The 24612-nt window shown below is 39.4% G+C and overlaps 1 protein-coding gene across 1 annotated transcript in view; it reads left to right on the top strand.

Annotated features, from left to right (window-relative positions):
• The window catches only part of ARSB (arylsulfatase B), a 1447444-nt gene that overhangs the window by 416246 nt on the left and 1006586 nt on the right, over nucleotides 1–24612 (top strand). Inside the window, exon 2 of the mRNA XM_044063707.1 lies at nucleotides 8105–8291. Coding sequence (XP_043919642.1) covers nucleotides 8105–8291 — 187 coding nt within the window. The remainder of the gene's footprint in view (nucleotides 1–8104; nucleotides 8292–24612) is intronic.

The following is a 24612-nucleotide window of genomic DNA, read 5'->3' as shown; positions in this document are numbered from 1 at the left end:
TAACGTTCCATCTGAGTAGTTATACTTCATTTTTCTGCAACCTCCCCACCCTCCGTCCCCCTGACCTTTTCATGTGAATAAACATGTTAGGTTTATTTAGTTTGAGTTGCTAAAGTGTATGGTTGCAGCAAACGTGATCTGAGGGAATATAGGCGATGATGTGTATTATGGGTAGGGAGAGGAGCTTGGAGCAGATGCAAGAAAAAAAAAAGTTGCCGGCTCGGATCCGATATAGGGTTGCCACCTTTTCAAATGGCCATAGTGGGACATTTTCGGGACACACATCAGATTTTACAGGCCGACACATACCCACAGTTAGTATAAAGGATAGAACTTTACTTTTTTGCCTAAATAAAAGCTTATTCTTGTAGCAGTTTAGTTGCTTATTCTGTTTCTTGTAACATTTAGGTATTTTAGATACAGAAATAACTATTTTATTCAACTATTACATAAAATATGGGACATAATTATGTTCTACAATCTCAGGACATTTGCCATTTTTAATATTTTTGGTCAGGACACAACCGCCCAAAGAGGGACTGTCCCTCGCAAAGTGGGACAGGTGGTAACCCTAATCCGATATGGATCCGAATACCCACAGGTTGCAGAAAAATGAAGAATAACTACTCAGATGGAACATTATGGTGAATACAAAACTTCTTTTTTGCTTCATTTGCTTCACATATTACTCCTCCCATCTTCTCTCCTTTAGTCAGCTAGAGTATCACATTTCCAACCTTGCAATGTTCAGCTATTAGCAACTTATGCATAATAGTACATATCAGTCTGCCTGATGTGCCAGTAAAAGTGTCCCCTTATCTGTCTCTGAATAGCACTTTCACAGTAAATAATTCACAGTAAATAACGATTCAAAATGCGTTTATCAGTCCTTAATATACAGGAGTCTTAAAAATACCTCTCAACCTCCGGATCAGAGAATCTGGGACAAAGGACCTTAAAATCAGGGGCATTCAGGGACACCTAATTAACATATCATATGCATATGTAAATACATGCATTAATGGACACACCCACAAGTTCAATAAAAACAAACTAGATCATATGAAAGGGCTAGTGTCAGATTTTATACAGAATTCTTAATATTAAATATACAAAATTAACAGAAATAAAATATTCTCACCTAGATAGTCCTGGTTAGCAAAATTCTTTTTAAACATTCCTTAAAGCAACAAAACCTTTCTCTTTAGTCTCCCATCTCATGCCATGGAGCAATTTACAGAAGCAGTGAAACCTGTTTCCCACGTTCTTCAAAACCAAAATCTACCAGTTCTTACTTACCTGTACACTGCAGAAAATAAAAATTTAAAATAAAAACTTTGATTGCACTGACTACTACCTCTGCTCAGACCTCCTTGGAGCAATAATAAAACTCTTCACTACGACCGCACTGCTGGAAACTGACAAATTAAATCCCCTGTCAAGATCCAAATCCGATCCATGGCCATGATATTTAATCCAGGCACACTGCACTTCTGGTCGATCGATGAGTTTGGTCTTCTCAGTATCTATATCCAATTCCTACGTGGACGTCTCCAGCTCCATTGATGACCGTTAGCGAACCCTTCCATCTCCATGCTGACGTTGTTTGATATGTTGACTGAGCGAACCTAATTGAGTACTACAAGCATACTAAGTCTACAGCAGCTGCAGTAACAGGCTATAAACTGTTAACTTGTCCTGTTAAGGGAATCTACAGCTCCACGAGTTCCATTTGTGGGTTTCTGGAAATCTCCCTGGAGGTGATATGGTCTTTAACAAATATGGAGTTTCCACTACTTTTGCTATCAGGCCATGGTAAGTGCAAAACCCACGTATGGAGGGAGTTCTTTGTATGTAAACCATGTCTCAGTAATTACATAACTTTGGATATGATGTTTTTCGTGTTTCACTGTTGCAGTCATTACATTTGGGTAATCTGCTGGCAGGTTGCCCGCAGTCGGCCTGAATATCAAAGTCTTTGGTCCTGCATCGGTTGCTGTCTCCTCTTCCATGACGTTAGGTCATCAGGGGTATAAAACAGGCAGCCAACACCATTTTCTTCAGTCTTTCTTGCCGCGTGGTGCCCAAAGCAGAAGCAGTTCGCAAGTGCCGGTCGGCCGACTCCTGAAATTTTCAAATTTGAGTTTCAGAACTGAAGTCTTCAATTAAAAGCTAAGTACCCCATTGGGGAAATCTTTTCTTGCTCCATACTGATGTCATTAAAAGTTAATAATTGCATTACTTGTGGGAAGCAAATACCTCATAAGGATTTTCATTTGTACTGTATTCCTTGCCTAGGCCCAGATCATAACGTGCCTTGCTGTCGGTTTTGTGCTAGATTTAACCAACGCACTATTAAGCGTCGGTATATCTTTGCTTCAAAATACTTTGGAAACAGATTTAACTACCCTGAAATGTCGTCGGATAGCAATCCGACTATCGAAGTTCACAAAAAATGCAAAGAAAAGGACAGAGACGAGGTCCAAAACTGACGACAAAGCTTCCCCTAAGCCAGTCGCCGGTACTCAGTGAGGCACTTTCGCAGCCCATGATGCCCGCTACTTTTGAGTCGCAGGCCTCTACCGAGACCCATGTGGAGTCCAGCACGCCGCAAGTTTCTCAAAGTATTGTACCCATGGATGTCTCTCCCTCGGATGGGTCCGGAGCCGCTGAGCAGGCACCGGCATTTGAGGGTGTCTTCAGGCCTCAGCATTTCTATATAAAACCGACGCCAGCTTCAAAAACAAAGACAAAAGCAACTTCTAAGACTAAAAAATGATGCATGAGCCACGTGCTCAGGCCTCTTTGCCCAAAAAGCAGATGATCAAAATGGCTGAAGACCTAATTACGTTGATCAGGAGTTCCCAATCCCCCCTCCCCCCTGATAAGAGGCCTAGGCAAGACACTGATTATGAATCTTCAGATCAGGTTTCTATTTCTTCTGATTCCTCTTCTGATCAGGAATTTTCTATACCACCCTATGAGTATTCAGATGCAGAGGAATCCATCCCATCTGCATCTCCTCCTGAAGATTATTCCTTTGGAGAAACATTGCATACTTTGAGGGAACATTTTCATTGGGAGAGTCAAGATTTCTCAGAATCAAAATTAGAGGCTTAGGGATTTCCTTCTTCTCCCTCAGCATAGGCCTTTAGCCATACCTCCTGTATTAGACATTGTTGATGATGTGTTTTCGGAATCAAGCATGACTCCAGATTCCTTACCTCCGGCTCCTAGCAAGCCAGACAGATATTAAAGGGTTCCTGACTCTCACAAATTTTTATTCAAAAACCCTGCTGCTGACCCTGAAACTATCTCACAGGGTCCCAAAGGTGTAAAGGCCTCAACAGCTAAGAATCCTACCCCCTCTGATAGAGATTCCAGGGTGCTGGATAGATGGGGTAAGAAGGTTTATACGTCTGCAGCCTTGGCTATTAGGGCCTTAAACTGCCAGTTTCATATGCTTAAATATCCACAGCATGTTATGGGATTTTTGAAACAGAAAATTATGTTGATTTCTGAATGTGTGGAAAATAAAGAATTACAGGCATTATTGCATGCAGCAGAACAAGTTGGAAAGCATACTTTGCAATGTGGTTTTGATTCCTTGGAGGCCTCCTGCAGGGCCGCAGTTACTGGATCTGTGATTAGAAGGCATCCCTGGCTAAAGGAGCAAAATTTGCCTGATCATGTTAAAGCTAAATTGTTAGATGCACCTTTACAGCATGATACTCTGTTTGGTAATAAGGCAGAAGAGGTTTTAAAGAAAATGGAAGACAAAGCTAAGTCTATGCAAACTGTAAAAGACTTTTTACAAGTGCAGTCACCAAGATTCAGTAGTCACTGGCCTACAAAAAATTGGTCCTTTCCTGTGTCCGACAGAGCTTCACGGGGCAAATCCAGGTGCTCAAAGGGCTCTAGATACCAATCACAGGATTCTTACAGGTCAAAGCAATGGGGTGCCTCTACCTCCAAATCTGGAGGAAATAAAGCGCAACCCTACAGTAAACAGTCTCAATGACTTCCCACTGCCATCACCAAGCACTTATCTTTTGGCAGCCCCCTTAGGGGGAAAACTAGCACTTTATGCTCAAAATTGGCAGATAATAACCCAGAACAAGTGGGTATTAAACATAGTACCCCAGGGATACAGATTTCATTTCCATACTCTGCTAATTCCAAACGGTTGGCCAGATCTGCCACAAAATCAGTGGGCAGAGGCACAGAAACAAGTTATGTCCCTCATGGATATGGGGGCTATTCAGCCAGTGCCAGAACAGGAAAAAGGACAAGGGTTTTACTCAAGACTGTTCTTGGTACCCAGAAAAGACAATGCCTGACGCCCAATACTGGATTTATCAATTTTGAACACATTCTTGGACATAACCAAAATTCAAAATGCTAACTTTGCAGTAGCTTCTGCCCATGCTGGGCAAGAACGCTTGGCTAGTGACTCTAGACTTAAGAGGCATACCTGTATATCCCAATAAGGGAATCGTGCAGAAGATACCACCACTTCAAAGCTGGTTTCATGCATTACCAATTCTCTGCATTGCCCTTTGGCTTATCTGCTGTGCCCAGGGTCTTTACAAAGTGCCTGGCACCAGTAATTGCATTTTGCAGATAAAGAAGTATACAAATCTATCCTTACTTGGACGACTGTCTCATTCAAGCAGAAAACAAAGACATTCTTCTTCAACATCTGGCGTTTGTGAAAAGGCTTCTAACATGCCTAGGGTACACAATAAACAAAAAGAAATCACAACTGATACCCTCTCAAAAGGTAACATTCCTGGGTGCAAGCTTGAATACAACTGCCCAGATGGCTTACCTTACGCCAGACAAACAAAGGCAACTGACTGTTTACCTCAAACAGATGACAACAAAAACCCAGTTATCTGCAAGACAAATTCTGCAGGCTTTGGGGTTCATGGCATCCTGCATTCTACTGATTCTATATGCAAGACTGCATATGACGAAACTACAGTGGTACCTAAAAAGTTTATGGAGTCAACATTGTCACTGTCTGGAAACAATGATTCCTCTCATTCCCTGCCTACAACAGGAGTTTCTATGGTGGGCAGAGACATGTCACCAGAACATGGGACGGTCTTTCACTCTACCCCCTGCCAATCAAACCCTAACTACAGATGCATCAAACTATGCTTGGGGGGCCCACCTGGCGGGGAGATGCATTCAGAGCATATGGAGCCCAAAACAAATGCATCTGCATATCAACCAGAAAGAGATGTTAGCTGTTCAGAATGCCCTGACAGCCTTCAAGGACTTACTTCTTCCAGAACAACTACTGATAAAGATGGACAACACCATGGTTATGTGGTACATAAACAAGCAGGGGGGCACACACTCCTACCCCGTTTGCAGACTAGCCATAGTATTGTGGGACACAGCCTTGGCTTACCAGGTACGTCTTCAAGCTCAATTCCTGTCAGGAAAACAAAATACTCTGGCAGACGACCTAAGCAGAAACCCTATGGACCCTCATGAGTGGAAACTGGATCCACAAGTCTTCAGCATGATAACAAAGAAATGGGGGAGCCCAGGCATTGATCTATTTGCCTCTCCCCAGAATTATCAACTGGACAAATTCTGCACAAGGATTTATCCCAGACAAACATGGAAAGCGGATGCCCTATCCTTCAGTTGGAAAAACCTATCAGTCTACGCCTTTCCTCCTCTGCCTCTTCTTCCCAAGGTCCTACTAAAGATCAGACAAGAAAAAACAAAAATGATTCTAATTGCCCCAGACTGGCTTCACCAACACTGGTACCCAATCCTAAGGAATATGTCTCAAATCCCTCCTTGGTACTTGCCTCAAATACCACATCTACTGTCTCAGCAGAGCAATCAAATCCTGCACAATCGGCTCCAAACTCTGAACCTGGCAGCATGGCTGATCATGTAGTTATTCAAACAACATATCTCAGTAAATCTGTGATGGATGTCATTTTGAAAGCCAGAAGGCCTAGTACTAGAAAATCTTATGCTGATAAACAGAAGAGATTCTGTGCTTGGAACCAAGCACAAAGAACTGACACAGCAAAGCCAAATATTCCTCAGATTTTACAATACTTGACTGAGATGCTTGACAAGGGCCTATCTTTTTCATCAATAAAAATCCATGCCTCTGCCATCTTGGCTCATTACAACACAGAACCACCAATCTTTTCTCATCCTTTGCTAAAACAGTATCTTAGAGGGGCCAGAAATGTAAGGCCTTCCAGAAGATCACCAATTCCTGCATGGGACCTCAATTTTGTGTTGGAAAAGCTCACCCTGCCTCCATTTGAACCAGCTGCTACTGCAGATATAAAGTTTTTATCCTGGAAAACAGCTTTACTCCTGGCAATCACTTCAGCAAGAAGGGTTTCAGAGTTACAGGCCCTCATGGCTGTGGAGCCTTTTATTATATTTTACCCAGACAGGTTGTCTCTCAGGACCAATCCTTCCTTTATGCCTAAGGTGGTATCCAGTGTGGCTCTTAACCAAACTATTCACCTGCCAACATTTTAGACCAAATCCGCAGAACAAGGGGGAGCGGATTCTGCATTCCTTGGACGTGCACAGACAACTAAGATTCTACTTAAACAGGACCAAATCTCTAAGAAAGTCTGAGCAGCTACTGGTGGCATTTGCTGCAGGATCAGAGGGAAAGGCTATTTGAAAGCAGACTATTTCAAAGTGGATACGCCACTGCATTCGTTTCTGCTATTTGCATCATTGTAAACCGGTGCCCAAGGGCATTAGGTCACATTCCACCAGTGCTGCATCTACATCAGCAGCTTTTCTCAGAGGGGTACTAACCAAAGACATTCTAGAAGCTGCTACTTGGAGTTCTGTTCATACTTTTACAAAACATTATCATTTGCCTCTCTTCTCCAAGTCCAGGGCAGGCTTTGCCACTGCAGTTCTGCAGGGCCTTATAGCCGCTCCTAATGCTATTTAGTTCCATCCTCCCATCCATAGCTTTGGGATTCTACCCAAATGTAATGACTGCAACAGTGAAACACGAAGAATATAGTACAGTTGTGTACATTTACCATAAATGTAGATGTTCGAGTGTATTCACTGTTGCAGTCCAGGTTACCCACCCACCATCCCCTTTTATTCTACAGCTTTTCTTTCCTTCCCTTCACTATATTCTACAGCCTTTGTGGTGTATTTGCTTTTAGATGAAGGTAAAGTTTATGTTGTGATAATTGCATGTATTTATAGTTTTATATATATATATATATATATATATATATATATATATATATATATTTATTTTTTTGCTACCCATTTGGGGGGCACCTGACATCCGGGGCAAGAAAAACTAAAGAAAATGGCGTTGGCTGCCTGTTTTATACCCTTGGCGACCTGACGTCATGGAAGAGGAGACAGCAACTGACGCAGGACCCAAGACTTTGATATTCAGGCCGACCGAGGGCAGCCTGCCAGCAGATTACCCAAATGTAATGACTGCAACAGTGAATACACTCGAACGTCTACATTTATGGTAAGTGTACTCAACTGTACTTTACAAATACAGGACAGAGTTAAGATCAGTCGATTTATTGTTGAATCTTCCGACACTGAGCAGAACCACCTTAATGTGATCCACTTTTGGGTTTCATATGTTTGTTATGTTGGAATGTCCATTAGCTGTGCTCTGCCTACAAAAAGTTGTTATGGGCAACAAATGCTTTAGCAACTTTGTTGCAATTTGTCTTCAGAAGTAAAAATTGTAAATCTTCAGGTTTCTGAAGGCTTGAAAAATGAAGTGGCTGTTTTACGTCTACTGACTGAGTCACGTATGTTGTCACTTTATTATAATTTATTTGTTATATTTTGCAGATGTTTTGTGGCAAAACTTTATAAACATGCAGCTGCCCTTTAAATAAAACTGGTAAATTGGTCAGTAAAGTCTTATATTAAGTTCTGTTAAGCCGGAGTGATTGATTATAGTTCCTCATATGCTAGCCAATCTGCTCACTGAATTTTTATCCCCATTCATTTAAATTTTCTTTTTTCTGTATTAAACAGTTATTATAGACTGCTGCTTCAGATAATATTAATTATTGTTTTTCTTTTCATCCTTAAGATTCATACAGGATTACAGCACCAAATAATTTGGCCTTGCCAACCTCATTGTGTTCCTCTTGATGAGAAACTTCTGCCCGAACTACTAAAAGAGGCAGGCTATGCTACTCATATGGTTGGGAAATGGCACCTGGGCATGTACAAGAAGGAATGCCTACCTACCCGGAGAGGGTTTGACACATATTTTGGTAAGACTTATTTTGTATTTCTTGGTTTTGTACATGTACATTTTGATAATAATAATAATAATGATAATAACAGATGAATTTCTGTGGAAAATCAGTAAGCATAGTCTATCAAACCAAGAAGTTAATCAAAATACTTTGTAGTTTATTTTGCTCAGTGAGAGATTGCAGCCCATACAGATGAGTAATAGCATCTTACAGTTTGGGCATATCAGATTACACTGTGTGTGTGTGTGTGTGTGTGTGTGTGTGTGTGTGTGTGTGTGTGTGTGTGTGTGTGTGTGTGTGTGTGTGTGTCTGTCTGCGTGTGTGTCTGTGCATGTGTGTGTCTGCGTGTGTATGTCTGCGTGTGTGTGTCTGCGTGTGTGTGTGTATGCAAGTGTGTTGCTATATCTGTAATGTCTTCATTTTATTGATAGCTGTGTAACAAAGTTATTATATATTGTGCTTAAATGATATGTGAGTGCTAGGTCCATTTGCAAAGTTGCACCCCTATCAATCGATCTGTAATGTAAAACCGATTTTCGTATTTTACTTTGAAATTGGATACTGCATTCTGTTTGTGGTGTAATAGTTTATTTAGTTTTTCCATATTTCAGTTGTCATAGTACTACTCATTGAATATGAAATATTCAAACATAGCCAGATTTTGGTGTTGGTGAGAGAGAGAGAGAGAAGTACTGTTGCTGTTTTTTTTTTTTTTAGGCGATAGCTGTAAACTGTATCCACACAAGAATTTTTTTCAGCGATACCCATATTTATGAGGACATGAGTACTTATGAATATGCATTAAACAGAATTATGTTATGGCAGCTATGGATATGTGGGAAGAGACTAAACAAAAGATAATACAAAAAAATGAGAAACTAGAAGCTGTATTTTATGGATATATATATATAGCAAGATTCAAGCAGTCAAAATGTTTTTAGTCCCTTTAGTTTTCTACACGGGTCAGGCATATTTTTATCAACCAGAGAAGAAGTTGTGGATACTAGTTAATAAAGAGTTGAAGGATTTTATCTGTGAGGGGAAGATGGTAGGAGTCAAGTAAGCTGATCCTTCTAATACAACAAGGTGGTTTGGGATTACCTGATTTGAAGGGATATTTCAGAGCTACACAGTTAAAGCTCCTATACATAGAAGAAGCAGAAAGCTATAAATCAAAATGGAAAGGGCTGATGACGAAACAGAGGGAAAAGTTCAAAAAAACAAGGAGAGACTTAAAAATTGGATGCAGATCTTTAAGGAGTATAAATATAACCAGAAGAAGTCAAAAAAGTTGCTAGGTAAATCCAAAAAAGCACCAAGGGAATACGAAGACAAATAATAGTATCCTGAACGTAAATTTATTTTTTAAAAACAACATACGTTTTCGCTACTGTTAAACAGTAGCTTCATCAGAGAAACTGACAAACAGTGAACGCCAAGTATTTAAATCTTTCTATGGCGTGAATACGTTCCACTATGTCACTTGGGTTCACAAATGAACCTCCCCAAACAGTGGCGTGTGTTGTATGTAAGAAGAATAAAATGCATACAAAAATACACTCGCATCAATTGTAGTATGCTATTTTTGAAAATTAAAAACAATTAAATCTAACAATCTGTATATTTAAAATCAACATTCTGTATTTTGTATAAATTAATATATTGGATTTCAGTGACTCTAATGGAACCAAAATTTCATACAGTCCGAAGAGTCAGTATAAAAACTCAAAAAACTTAGAAGATACATAAAAGACTTTTGGTGGTGCACTGTTTGAGCAGAGTTAAAATTGTATAGCTATTAATATTATTATCAACAGTAGCATGTCTGTAAAAGTTACACCTAGAATAGTCAATACATCTTACTTGTCCTCACAGCTATTAAGTTGTTGTCTGACAGCACATTTTCATTAAGCATGTTATACATTATGTAAATATAAGGACTACATGTATAGAACATAATTGGGACACGAATGTGTCCTGAAAGAGGTAACATACCAAATAATGTAAACATGTTTACTACTTTATTATATTGTGCCCGTTATAATTGTGTACATAAATAGGATTTAGAAACGTGTATATTTTTCGATTTACCTCAAAATACTTCTTAGTTTCAGTATGCAGGTTATATTACAGTTTTCATTTAAACCTGGTGCACTGAACGCATCTAATGTCAGTTGCCATTCTAACTCATGTGCTTCCAATAATAATGGAAACGGACCTCCTCTAATAGTGGAAGGGACATGGTCTATAGCTAAAAAGTGAAAGCTATGGCCCGGGTTGTTACTGATGTGTTTTGCCAAAGCATTATCACTTTTATTTTTCTTGATAGCATAGGTATGTTCATAAAGCCTTTCACGTAGCTTACGATCCGTTTTCCCTACGTAAATGGCTGAACAGCAGTCACATGTAGCTAGGTAAATAATAGATTTAGTCTCACAATTAAGTTTGTAGTTAATATAATATTTTTTGTTCCTAATAGTAAAGGAGTTTGCTGTTTTCAGATGTTTGCACTATTTACATGAACCACAAATAAATGTCCCCTTGTGTCTTGAAGCAATGTCGACATCTTTGTTTCTTTCTAACAACATTTTAAGGTTGTTAACTTTCTTATATACTATAATAGGATTAAGTCCTAATTTTTCTGATAGTTGTAGGTTGCTCCTAATAAAACACCAGTTTTTAAAGACAATTGACCTAATCTGGTTGGAGTTGATGTTGAAAGTAGTTATAAAACTGGTGGTAAATTGTTTAATCGGTTCAATATTTGAGCAACTCTGATTTTCTGTAATATTTGTGATAGAGTTGTCAGTTAAAAGACTGACAGTATCTACAGAGATGGTATAAATTTCTTTATCTAATAGTGGGGTATATGTTCTATTTATCCGTTATAGCTCAACTTCTTGAAATATTTCATCAATAAGTGATGGAGGGTAACTTCGTTTAACAAACGTGTCCTTCAGAAAATGACATTCTGCATAGAAAGCTGTGTCAAGGGTACACATCCTTGCAGCTCGGATGAATTGACCTTTAACTATGGAGCGTTTTTGTTTAAATGGGTGGGTACTTGTGTAGTGGAGGAAAGAGTTGCAATAAGTGGGTTTTCTAAATATTGATGAAAAGTATAAGCCATTTCTAATGTCATTGTTCAATTTTACATCTAAATAATCTATTTCTTCAGTAGAAAAGTGATAAGTAAATTTAAGGAAATTGGTGGTAGAGGTGAAGTCAATTAAGTCAGTAGCTTCATCTGCATTCCCATTGAATAATATAAATATGTCGTTGAGAAATCTAGTGTAATACTTGACATGTGGCATGACTTCTAAGTTATTGAAGATGTAATGTTTCTCCCAATATGCTACAAACAAGTTTGCAACACTAGCACCACATGGTGAACCCATTGCTATTCCTTGTTTTTGTAGGTAGTATTCTTTGTTAAAAATGAAAAAGTTAGATGTTAAAATGATGTCTAACAACTCGGAAACAACGTCAATTTCTCTTTGGGTAGCATTTAGTTCTTTCATAATCAATGTTATCCATTCAACAGCGTCATTGTGTGGTATAGAGGTGTACAAATCTACCACGTCTACTGTGAGAAAATTGCATGTAGCATCAAAGTTGAGGTTGTTTATGTTGAGAAATGACCAAGAGTCCTTACATATTTCCGGAATACGCTTTAAGTATTTAGAAAGTATGTTGTTAACAAGTTGTGCACAGGGATATGTCAAAGAGCCACGGCCATCAATAAGAGCTCTCATGGGTGGGTTGTTTTGGTCTTTATGTATCTTAGGGATACCAAAAATGATAGGAGTCTTTGGAAAAGCGATGTTGATGTATTTATAGGTGTCATAATCTATCTTGGCTCCTATAAAAAGGTCTATAAAGTATCCTCTAATTCTAGAATGAGAGCCATTCATTTCATTTAGTGAGGATGGAGTATAAGCTGTACTTTTTAATACTGACGTCATTTTCATGTTATAATCAGAAATATCGAGAATGACTAGCCCACCGCCTTTGTCTGGCTTAATAACTCTCACTGGGGAGAGACATAAATTGTTAAAGGTGGCTAACTGCTCTCTAGAAATATTAGGCTTAAGCTGTTTTTTACAGTAGTCGGACATTTGGTTAAGATGTCTGATGTCCAATTCACAAATGTTTTCAAATAGAAGGAGAGCAGGATGTGAAGGGGGATTAAATGTACTTGCGGGTTTTAAAGTTTCTGATGCTGTAGGAGCTATGTTGCTGAATTAAGTTTTCTCACATAGCATTTCATCCTGCGCTCCTTCTGTTTGAAAACATTTGTGAATTGGACATCAGGCATCTTAACCAAATGTCCGACTACTGTAAAAAACAGCTTAAGCCTAATATTAAGCCAGACAAAGGCGTCAGTATTAAAAAGTACAGCTTATACTCCATCCTCACTAAATGAAATGAACGGCTCTCATTCTAGAATTAGAGGATACTTTACAGACATTTTTATAGGAGCCAAGATAGATTATGACACCTATAATTACATTGACATCCCTTTTCCAAAGACTCCTATCATTTTCGGTATCCCTAAGATGCATAAAGACCAAAACAATACACCCATGAGAGCTCTTATTGATGGCCGTGGCTCTATGACATATCCCTGTGCACAACTTGTTGACAACATACTTTCTAAATACTTAAAGCGTATTCCGGAAATATGTAAGGACTCTTGGCCATTTCTCAACAACATAAACAACCTCAACTTTGATGCTACTTGCAATTTTCTCACAGTAGACGTGGTAGATTTGTACACTTCTATACCACACAATGAGGCTGTTGAATGGATAACATTGATTATGAAAGAACTAAATGCTACCCAAAGAGAAATTGACGTTGTTTCCGAGTTGTTAGACATAATTTTAACATCTAACTTTTTCATTTTTAACAAAGAATACTACCTACAAAAACAAGGAATAGCAATGGGTTCACCATGTGGTGCTAGTGCTGCAAACTTGTTTGTACCATATTAGGAGAAACATTACATCTTCAATAACTTAGAAGTCATGCCACGTGTCAAGTATTACACTAGATTTCTCGACGACATATTTATATTATTCAATGGGAATGCAGATGAAGCTATTGACTTGATTGACTTCTTCAACTCTACCACCAATTTCCTTAAATTTACTTATCACTTTTCTACTGAAGAAATAGATTATTTAGACGTAAAATTGAACAAGGACATTAGAAATGGCTTATACTTTTCATCAATATTTAGAAAACCCACTTATTGCAACTCTTTCCTCCACTACACAAGTACCCACCAGTTTAAACAAAAACGCTCCATAGTTAAAGGTCAATTCTTCAGAGCTGCAAGGATGTGTACCCTTGACACAGCTTTCTATGCCAAATGTCATTTTCTGAAGGACATGTTTGTTAACCGAAGTTACCCTCCATCACTTATTGATGAAATATTTCAAGAAGTTGAGCTAAAACGGATAAATACATATACCCCACTATCAGATAAAGAAATTTATACCATCTCTGTAGATACTGTCAGTCTTTTAACTGACAACTCTATCACAAATATTACAGAAAATCAGAGTTGCTCAAATATTGAACCGATTAAACAATTTACCACCAGTTTTATAACTACTTTCAACATTAACTCCAACCAGATTAGGTCAATTGTCTTTAAAAACTGGTGTTTTATTAGGAGCAACCTACAACTATCAGAAAAATTAAGACTTAATCCTATTATAGTATATAAGAAAGTAAACAACCTTAAAATGTTGTTAGAAAGAAACAAAGATGTCGACATTGCTTCAAGACACAAGGGGACATTTATTTGTGGTTCATGTAAATGGTGCAAACATCTGAAAACAGCAAACTCCTTTACTATTAGGAACAAAAAATATTATATTAACTACAAACTTAATTGTGAGACTAAATCTATTATTTACCTAGCTACATGTGACTGCTGTTCAGCCTTTTACGTAGGGAAAATGGATCGTAAGCTACGTGAAAGGCTTTATGAACATACCTATGCTATCAAGAAAAATAAAAGTGATAATGCTTTGGCAAAACACATCAGTAACAACCCGGGCCATAGCTTTCACTTTTTAGCTATAGACCATGTCCCTTCCACTATTAGAGGAGGTCCGTTTCCATTATTATTGGAAGCACATGAGTTAGAATGGCAACTGACATTAGATGCGTTCAGTGCACCAGGTTTAAATGAAAACTGTAATATAACCTGCATACTGAAACTAAGAAGTATTTTGAGGTAAATGGAAAAATGTACACGTTTCTAAATCCTATTTATGTACACAATTATAACGGGCACAATATAATAAAGTAGTAAACATGTTTACATTATTTGGTATGTTACCTCTTTCAGGACACATTCGTGTCCCAATTATGTTCTATACACGTAGTCCTTATATTTACATAATGTATAACATGCTTAATGAAAATGTGCTGTCAGACAACAGCTTAATAGCTGTGAGGACAAGTAAGATGTATTGACTATTCTAGGTGTAACTTTTACAGACATGCTACTGTTGATAATAATATTAATAGCTATACAATTTTAACTCTGCTCAAACAGTGCACCACCAAAAGTCTTTTATGTATCTTCTAAGATGTCCTTCAAGAATGCAACTGCAGTCATAACATATGGGTTATCCTGCCTCAGGCAGCCCTCGGTCGGCCGGATTCCAAAGTCTGGGTCCGGCGACGGCCGGAGTCGCCTCCTCTCCGACGTCAGAACGGCTGGAGTATAAAGGCATCGGCCGACGCCATCTTCTTCAGTCTTTCTTGCCGCGCGGTGCCCGAAGCAGAAGCAGTTCGCAAGTGCCAGTCGGTCAGCTCCTGTGTTTTCAGTACCAAAGTCATCTAAAAGCTAAGTACCCCGTCGAGGAACATTTTTTCTTGCCTCAGCCGATGTCAGAACAAATTGAGAAAGTTAATAATTGTTTGTCTTGTGGTAAACAAATACCTCATAAGGACTTCCATTCTTACTGCCTTCCTTGCCTGGGCCCAGACCACGACGTCTCGGCCTGTGCTGCCTGTGCTTGCTTTAATAAGCGCACTCTCAGGCGCCGGGCAGAATTTGCCGAAGACTTTTTCGGTGAATCTTTCGCGTATATCATGCTGTCGGATCAACCGACAACTCAATCTACTAAAAAACGAAAGGACCGGGACCGACATCCTCGGCCCACGTCCACCACCGATGCAACTCCTAAACCCTCCTGCTAGTACTTCGGTCCCATAGGAAGCGGTAATTCAACCGCTCCAGGCCAACGACACAGCGTTAACACGTCCTTCGGTCTCGGAGACCTCTCCGGTTTCGGTTGTTGATTTTCCTCCGGAAACCGAAGTTCTGGATCTTCCCGACACCATTCCTGTAGACAGGGTTACTCCTGCACGTGGGGCTGCAAGGCCTCCTGTATCCATGTCCATCAAGGCCTTTGCACGTGCTAAGGGCGCCAGCCAGGCCAAGGCCCATCCTAAACCTGCTGCTCAGGCCCCTTCTTCTGATAAACAGATCATGTCTCTTGCTGCAGATCTTATTTCTCTTATCAGGGGGTCTCAGCCTCACCCAGACAGAGGTTCTCAGCCACCTGCAGAGAAAAGGCCCAAAACTGAGCAGGCTGACAACCTCTCTTCAGATGAAGCCTCTGGGGATTCTGAGCATTCAGATACCCAAGAAGAATCCTTCCAGGCCTATGAGGACTCTGATGCTGAGGAATCAATTCCCTCTGCCTCCCCTCCAGAGGATTTCTCGTTTGGTGAAGTCCTGCACTCTATGAGGGAACATTTTAAATGGCAGGGTCAGGAATTCTCTGATTCCAGGAAGAGGCTATGTACCTTCCTCAAGCTTCCCCAGCACAGACCTTTAGCTATTCCTTCAGTTATGGATGTTTTGGATGATGTTTTCTCTGACTCCAGTGCTAAACCTGATACTCTCCCCCCTGCTCCTGTCAAGCCAGACAGATATTATAGGGTCCCTGACACTCACAAACATCTCTTTAAGGCCCACTCTGTGGATCTAGAAACTATTTCACAGGGCCCCAAGGGAGTGGCTACTTCCACTGCCAAGAATCCACTGCCAGCGGATAGGGAAGCTAGGTCCCTGGAGAGATGGGGTAAAAAAGTTTATACCTCTACCACCCTAGCCATGAGGTCACTTAACTGTCTTTTTCATATGTTTCAGTACCAGGATTTTTTCCTGGATGATTTACAGAAAAAGCTAGCCTCCCCTGAGCCTATTGATAGAAAAGCATTGCAGGATCACATACATAACACTCAGCAGGTTAACAATCATTTTCTTCAGTGTGGTTATGATGCATTGGAGGCTTCATGTAGGGCAGCTATGACTGGGGCTGTGATACGTAGACATGCTTGGTTAAAAGATCAGCCATTGCCAGACCATGTTAAAATAAAGTTACTTGATGCACCTCTGGAAAAACAGAAGCTTTTTGGTGCTAATGCACAAGATGTGTTGAAATCCATTGAGGAAAAAGCTAAGTCAGTACAGACAGTCAAGGATTTCTTACAGGTTCAGCCACCCAGATTCAGCAGAAACTAGCCTTCAAAGAATTGGTCCTTCCCAGACTCTGATAAGTTTCAAAGGGGAAAAAACAGGCGTGCCCGAGGTAGAGGACAACACCGAGGATCCTACAGGGGCCACCAATGGCAACCTCCAAATCAAAGAAGTGGCGCAGGCAGCCCAGCTGCACCACAAGGACAATCACAATGACTTGACTTTCATACCACCTACAAAGGCTCAAAGAGAAGCACCTTTGGGCGGAAAATTATCCTTATTCTCAAAAAACTGGCATATCTTAACCAAGGACAACTGGATCCTGGATTTAATAGACAAGGGTTATAGATTCCACTTCCATACTTTACCAATAAGACAAGGCATGCCAAACCTGCCACATCATCAAAGGGCAGAGGCACTCACTCAAGTTTCAAAGGTGTTAAGTATAAAAGCAATAGAAAGGGTTCCTCCTCAGGAACAAGGCCAGGGATTTTATTCAAGACTGTTCCTTGTTCCAAGAAAAGAAAACAAATGGAGGCCTATACTGGACTTGTCTACTCTAAATACTTTTCTCATTGTGCCAAAGTTCAAAATGCTGACGTTGCAGCAACTCCTTCTCATGCTGGGCAAGGGGTCTTGGCTGGTCACTCTGGACCTCAAGGAGGCATACCTGCATGTCCCAATCAGACAAAGCTGCAGAAGATACCTCAGATTTCTTGCAGGGACAGAGCATTATCAATTCTCAGCATTGCCGTTTGGCTTATCTACTGCACCCAGAGTGTTCACGAAATGCCTGGCATCAGTAGTGGCACATTGCAGACTCCAGGGGATTCAAATATACCCCTACCTGGACGACTGCCTCATACAAGCAGACAATAAGCAAACCTTAATAGCAAACTTGGACTATGTCATTCAACTACTGCAGACCTTGGGATACACAGTCAACATACAGAAATCAAAACTACTGCCATCCCAACAGATTATTTTCCTAGGAGCCAAACTGGACACAGAAACTCAAATGGCCTACCTCACAGAGGAAAAACAACAGCAGTTACCAGAGTACTTCAAAGGCCTAGCAAAGCTCTCCCAGCTGACTGCAAGGAAAATCCTGCAGGCCCTGGGGTTCATGGCATCTTGCATTCTTCTGATACCTTTGGCAAGACTTCATATGAGAAAGCTGCAATGGTACTTAAAAAGCTTATGGTCCCAACACAGCCAAAGCCTAGAGGACGTAATCCCACTCATTCCATGTCTGCAAAAAGAATTTTGTGGTGGGCTCAAGCAAGTCAGTTAAACAAAGGCATGTCTTTCAACAGACCTCAAGCAGGGCAAATGATTACAACACTCGCGTCAGATCATGGATGTGGGGGGCACATGGAGGGCAGATGCATTCAAGGTCTATGGACACCAAGGGAAAGACATCTGCACATAAACCAAAAAGAGATGTTGGCAGTGATACATGCAATCGAGACTTTCGAAAAATCACTACAACAAGGGCATTTGCTAATAAGGACAGACAACACCACTGTCATGTAGTATATAAACAAGCAGGGAGGCACTCATTCTTATCCCCTCTGCAGACTAACAATGATTCTCTGGGAAAAATCCCTGAGTCTGAAGATACATTTGCAATCCCAGTTTGTGCCAGGCAAGGACAATGTACTGGCGGACAAGCTGAGCAGAAATTTCTTGGATCCACACGAATGGATGCTGCATCCTCACATTTTCTCACAAATAACAAAAACATGGGGAAGATCGGACGTAGATCTCTTTGCTTCTCACGTGAATCATCACCTGGAAAAGTTCTGCACAAGGACCCACCATCCTCTAGCCTGGAAAACGGATGCTCTCTCCTTCAGCTGGAATTCCCTAAAAGTTTATGCATTCCCTCCTCTACCTCTGCTGACCAAGGTGATACTGAAGATCAAAGCAGAACAACCAACAGGCATTTTGATAGCTCCAGACTGGCCAAGGCAACACTGGTACCCATTGCTGTTGAGCATAACTCGGACCAAACCGTGGCCTCTGCCCCTATGGCCCCTGCTTCTAACACAACACAATTACAGGACTGTCCATCAAAAACTGAAAACATTGCATCTGACAGCCTGGAGGTTACCATGACTCCTTCCACTACCTCTCTTTCCAAAAAAGTTCAAAAGATCTTACTGGAATCACGCAGACCTTCCACCAGAAAAACCTTTTCAGCCAAGTGGAAGAGATTCAGCATCTGGAATGCCAACAGGGGTCAGGATACAACATTACTGAGTATACCTCAGATATTGGAATACTTGGCAGAAATGTTTCATACTGGACTCTCATATTCTTCTATAAAGATTCACGCCTCAGCAATCTCAGCAAAATACAATTGTGATCCACCAGTGTTTTCACATCCTTTGCTAAGACAGTTTTTAAGGGGGATAAAGAATATCAAACCTCCCAGAAAACAGCCAGTACCTGCATGGGACCTCAATTTTGTTTTGGAAAAATTAACTCTTCCTCCTTTTGAGCCAGCAGCAACTTCAGAAATGCAATTTCTATCATGGAAAACGTTTTTTCTATTGGCAGTCACATCTGCAAGAAGAGTCTCGGAGATACAGGCACTCATGGCAGTACCTCCCTTCCTCATTTTTCATCAGGACAGAGTTTCTCTAAGAACCAATCCTACATTCATGCCAAAAGTAATTTCCAGGGTGTCTCTAAATCAAGCTATTCACCTGCCTACTTTCTTCCCCAATCCGCAAAACAGGGGGGAAAAACTGCTGCATACTTTGGACATACACAGGCAACTATGCTACTACTTGGACAGAACTAAGGCCACCAGAAAGTCTGACCAACTGTTTGTAGCTTATGCTGCTGGAGTACAAGGAAAAGCAATCTCCAAGCAAACAATTTCAAAATGGATTGAACACTGCATCAGGTTCTGCTATTCTTTCCATGGAAAAGGTGTGCCAGCCAATATTAGGCCACATTCCACCAGAGCTATAGCCACATCCACAGCTTTCCTAAGAGGAGTGGCTACAAAGGACATTCTAGAGGCTGCTACATGGAGCTCCGTGCATACATTTACCAAGCACTACAACCTGCCCTTATACTCCAGATCCCGAGCAGGCTTTGCTTCGGCAGTCCTGCAGGGCATTTTAGCTACACCATCCCTTTCTTAGTTCCATCCACCCCCAGCTTGGCTATGGTATTCAACCCATATGTTATGACTGCAGTTGCATTCTTGAAGGACATAGTACAGTTTTGTACCTACCATAAATGTAGATGTCCGATAGATATGCAACTGCAGTCAGATTTTCCCACCCTCCTACCCCTCTGCAACTTTCTTTATGGGTCCACTACCCCTATTCCTATTAGCTGGGGGTATCTCCTATGGTGTATCTGTTTATTACTGTTGTGCATGTCTGGAATTGTTTATCCATTCACCAAATTTAGCCTTCCTAGGAGGGCACCTGGCATCTGGGGCAAGAAACACTGAAGAAGATGGCGTCGGCCGATGCCTTTATACTCCAGCCGTTCTGACGTCGGAGAGGAGGCGACTCCGGCCGTCGCCGGACCCAGACTTTGGAATCCAGCCGACCGAGGGCTGCCTGAGGCAGGACAACCCATATGTTATGACTGCAGTTGCATATCTATTGGACATCTACATTTATGGTAGGTACAAAACTGTACTTTTTTTGAGTTTTTATACTGACTCTTCGGACTGTATGAAATTTTGGTTCCATTAGAGTCACTGAATTCCAATATATTAATTTATACAAAATACAGAATGTTGATTTTAAATATACAGATTGTTAGATTTAATTGTTTTTAATTTTTAATTTTCAAATATAGCATACTACAATTGATGCGAGTGTATTTTTGTATGCATTTTATTCTTCTTACATACAACACACACCAGTGTTTGGGGAGGTTCATTTGTGAACCCAAGTGACGTAGTGGAACGTATTCACGCCATAGAAAGATTTAAATACTTGGTGCTCACTGTTTGTCAGTTTCTCTGATAAAGCTACTGTTTAACAGTAGTGAAAACGTATGTTGTTTTTAAAAAATAAATTTACGTTCAGGATACTATTATTTCTCTTCGTATTCCCTTGGTGCTTTTTTGGATTTACCTGGCAACTTTTTTGACTTCTTCTGTTTCTCTAATTTTACTGGTTTGTTGTGTTTGCTATAAATATAACCATACAGAATACTATATTCGTAAAGTAACAAAAAGTATTCGAAGAGCTACGCCAGTACAGGAATTCAGAAAGGAGATTCTGCCTGTAGGGATGACTGCAATTATTTATACAGACCGTAGCCAAGAGGGGGCTAGAATTTAATGGACAAAAATGGCAAAGGAGCAAAGGCATTGGGAGCAAATAATTAGAGAGGAAAGGGCAATAGAATGGAAAGAGGCCAGGAATTTATATGGACTGCAGGCTAGAGACTGCCTTCCCTATCAAGGACTGATATCAGAGTATAGGCAAAGCGAAAGGAATAGGGGAATCCTGAGTGAAAGGCTTGGACTGGATAGTTTTTTTAGTGGAATCTACAACATAAGCTTCTGTTAAAATGGATAATTAGTACAGCATATAAAATATTGCATGATAACTATAAGAATCAATTAAAGGAGGTTAGAAAGGATTGGGAAGAGAGACCGGATAAGCAATTCACAAAGAAGCAATGGAGGGATATATGTATGACTCCAAATATGGAACGTCTAAAAGATTTAGAATCTTTGTTTGTGTTTACATAGGTATTTTTATACCCCACGTAGACTCCAAATAATTTTTCTTCAGGTAGATAGCAAATGTTGGATGTGTGATTGGGGAAAAAGAGATATTTGAGAACATATTTTTTGGAAGTATAATGAGTTGGCAGAATTTAAAAAATCCCTGCAGACTGCTCTATCAGAAATACTGGGTGAGCAATTTGGTATAACTAAGGAAATTATTTTTTAAGCTATGATACATAATCAGAATTGCCTAAACCATAGTAAGGCCTTGCTGAGCCTTCTTATGGTGGCTTCTGAAAAAGCAATTACTAAAACATGGAAATTAAAGTCTGAACCAACTGTACTAGAAGTAGTGAATATAGTAACATAGATAAACAACTGGAAATCAGATCTTTAGAAAAGGTAGGAGCAATTACATAGAAAAATGGGAATTGTGGGAACAGTATATGCAGAATAATGTTTTGGAGAAGGAATGAGGTTTAAAAGAAGTCAGCATTTGAATGAGCTATGTAATGTTTGACTGACAATGACTGGATGGATTATAAGTGATGTGTAATGTTTGCAACTAAAAATAAGTCAGTATGGTTTGTTTTCCTTTATATAAACATATGACTGACTATGTCATAAGTGATAATAAAGATGTTTCTTGTTTTAAAAATAATAAGTATTACAAAAAGGAACTAATGACTTGTCTGATTTGAAAACAATTCAAATTATTTAAAATCATTTTTAGATACTTGTTTTGACATTAAATTTATTATTATAAAACAGAAGTAGTACACTTGAGAACTTTAATTGCCAGACAAGCAATGACACCTGAAACACTTCTCAGAGCTGTAACATGCATTAGCAGCAGGATAAAGTTTCAGCGGACTGTACGGTTTTGTCTTTCACACATGACAGTCCACTGTTGAGTTATGAGGAAGGCGTTAGATGTTAATGTGATATAAACTGTATTTAGAAGAGACTTTGGTAAAATATTTCCTATGGTTAGTGTTGAGTAACAGCTCAAACTGTAAAATAATATAAAATATTGTTAACACTTAAAATGCTGACGACTCGTTAATGGCAATCCTTATTTTGCTGTCAAAGAGGTTTGCAGTTATAGTAGTACATTATAGGAATGAGTGTTATGAGTAAGTGAATGGATGAAGAGGGCTACTTGCTGAGAGCAGAAGAGAACACTTCAGATGTGAGTATACCCACCCATTTTGTTTAGCAATTTCAGTAACTGTCAATCTTTCCCTTTACATCTGTTTGAGTTATGACAAATTTAATTTGTCTGTTGAGTGGGTGGACACCAAGCAACATAGTATATGGATTTGTATATATGGACATGCAGGGTGATGCACTAATCCTTGGACAGCTTTGCATCATTACTCCAGGTGGCACTTGGACAGCCCCCTCTATGTTTGAAAGAATCTTGAGATGTTCAGCTACAGCACTAGTTGGTGGAAGAGATAGCATCTTTAATCCCTTTACTACTGACCATTTTCCAAAAGGCTGCCACAAACTACTGACTGTTGGCCATTTTTGCTGTTTGTATACAAAATAATGTCTCTCCTGATCAGTTCAACATTTTGCTTATGAAGATTGCATAGAATGTAACTAGCATAATTATACATGAAACACTCTGAGTGGTTTCCTACTCTCGAAGGGCAATGAAGTAGCTGCATCTTCAGTGTTGATCCCATTTATGTTTCCTTTGTGTGTCACAGTGTAAAAAGAATAAGGAAATCAAGTATATGTAGAAATACAAACTCTTTTAGGACAAAATGGAACCCAACATTATATATTTATATATAAACAACAAAGACTATCAGTGAGTCCCAGCTCTACCTTCCAATAAAATTTATTTCGTTGAACAGTTCCTTCTCTAGCGCCTCGGCCAACAGCCTTTACAGAGTAAAACAGTAAAACTCATAAAACACTTGCAATATATACAAAAAACCAAGTAATCAATCAATTACATAATTAAACTATCAAATCACATAGCTTAAATATATTTAAAGTCATAGTCTTAAACAAGACATTGCCAGTTACATTCTCTGTTCATTCCATGTGGATGCAAAGTCCCAAATTTCATAATCAAAATGCATTCCTTTTGTCTTAACATATTTTTTGCCTATCAACATCATTATAATATAATGGAACATGTTCCAGAACAGACACTTTTATATTCTCAATATTTCCATGGTGCACTGAGTTAAAATGTTCAGCAATAGGACTAGTAATTTTATTATTTTTAACATCTCTAATATGTTCTTTTATCCTATCTGCTAGCATTCTTTTGTTTCTCCAATATAATATTTGTTACAATCACAGAATATGACATACACAACACCTTTGCTCATACATGTATATTTGCCTTTTGTAACAAAAATTTTGCCATTTATTTTATTCACTTCATTTACAACATGTTTACATATAGCACATTTTCCACAAGGAATGTTCCCAAATTCTTCACAACATTTAATTCATTAGTACAAGGCTTTTATAAATGCTGTGTATCAGAAAGTCCTGTATATTTTTCCCCTTTCTATATGATGTCATTAATTTTATATTTTCAGTGATGTTATATCTTTTTAATAAAATTCAATATTCCATAATGATTTTATTACCAATCATAGAGAAGTTAGTGTACTTTGTAACAAAAACATTCTCTCCTGTTCAGTCCCATATTTATTGCTCCTTTGATAGTTATTTTGTCTAGTAGTGCCCTTACTCTGTTTAAAGGCTGTATGCAGGCGATTTTCTACATCATCTGGGTTATACCTCTATTTTTAAATATCTCAGCCACTTTATAGGCCTCCCTAAAAGCCATATTAATATCAGAATTGAGTCTTTTTATTCTCAAAAATTCCCCATAGGGGATGGCTGACAACGTATGGGGGGGATGGCAACTATCTCCCCACATTTTCCAGCTTATTTCATCAAATTTTCTATGAATACTAGTATATATGGGAAAGCCATTATTGTCCTTAAGCGAAATATCCAAGAAATTAACCTGATTTCCCTTTTGTATGTCACTAAATTTTATGCCAAATCTGTTATTATTTAATTCATCAATGAAATTATCTGATGTCTCCCAATCCCCATGA

The sequence above is a fragment of the Protopterus annectens genome, chromosome 2.part2, assembly GCF_019279795.1.
Source record: "Protopterus annectens isolate FY-2018-M chromosome 2.part2, PAN1.0, whole genome shotgun sequence".
Classification (NCBI taxonomy): Eukaryota; Metazoa; Chordata; order Ceratodontiformes; family Protopteridae; genus Protopterus; species Protopterus annectens.
The sequence above is the reverse complement of the archived record's forward strand: the minus strand, read 5'-3'. Positions and strand labels throughout refer to the sequence as shown.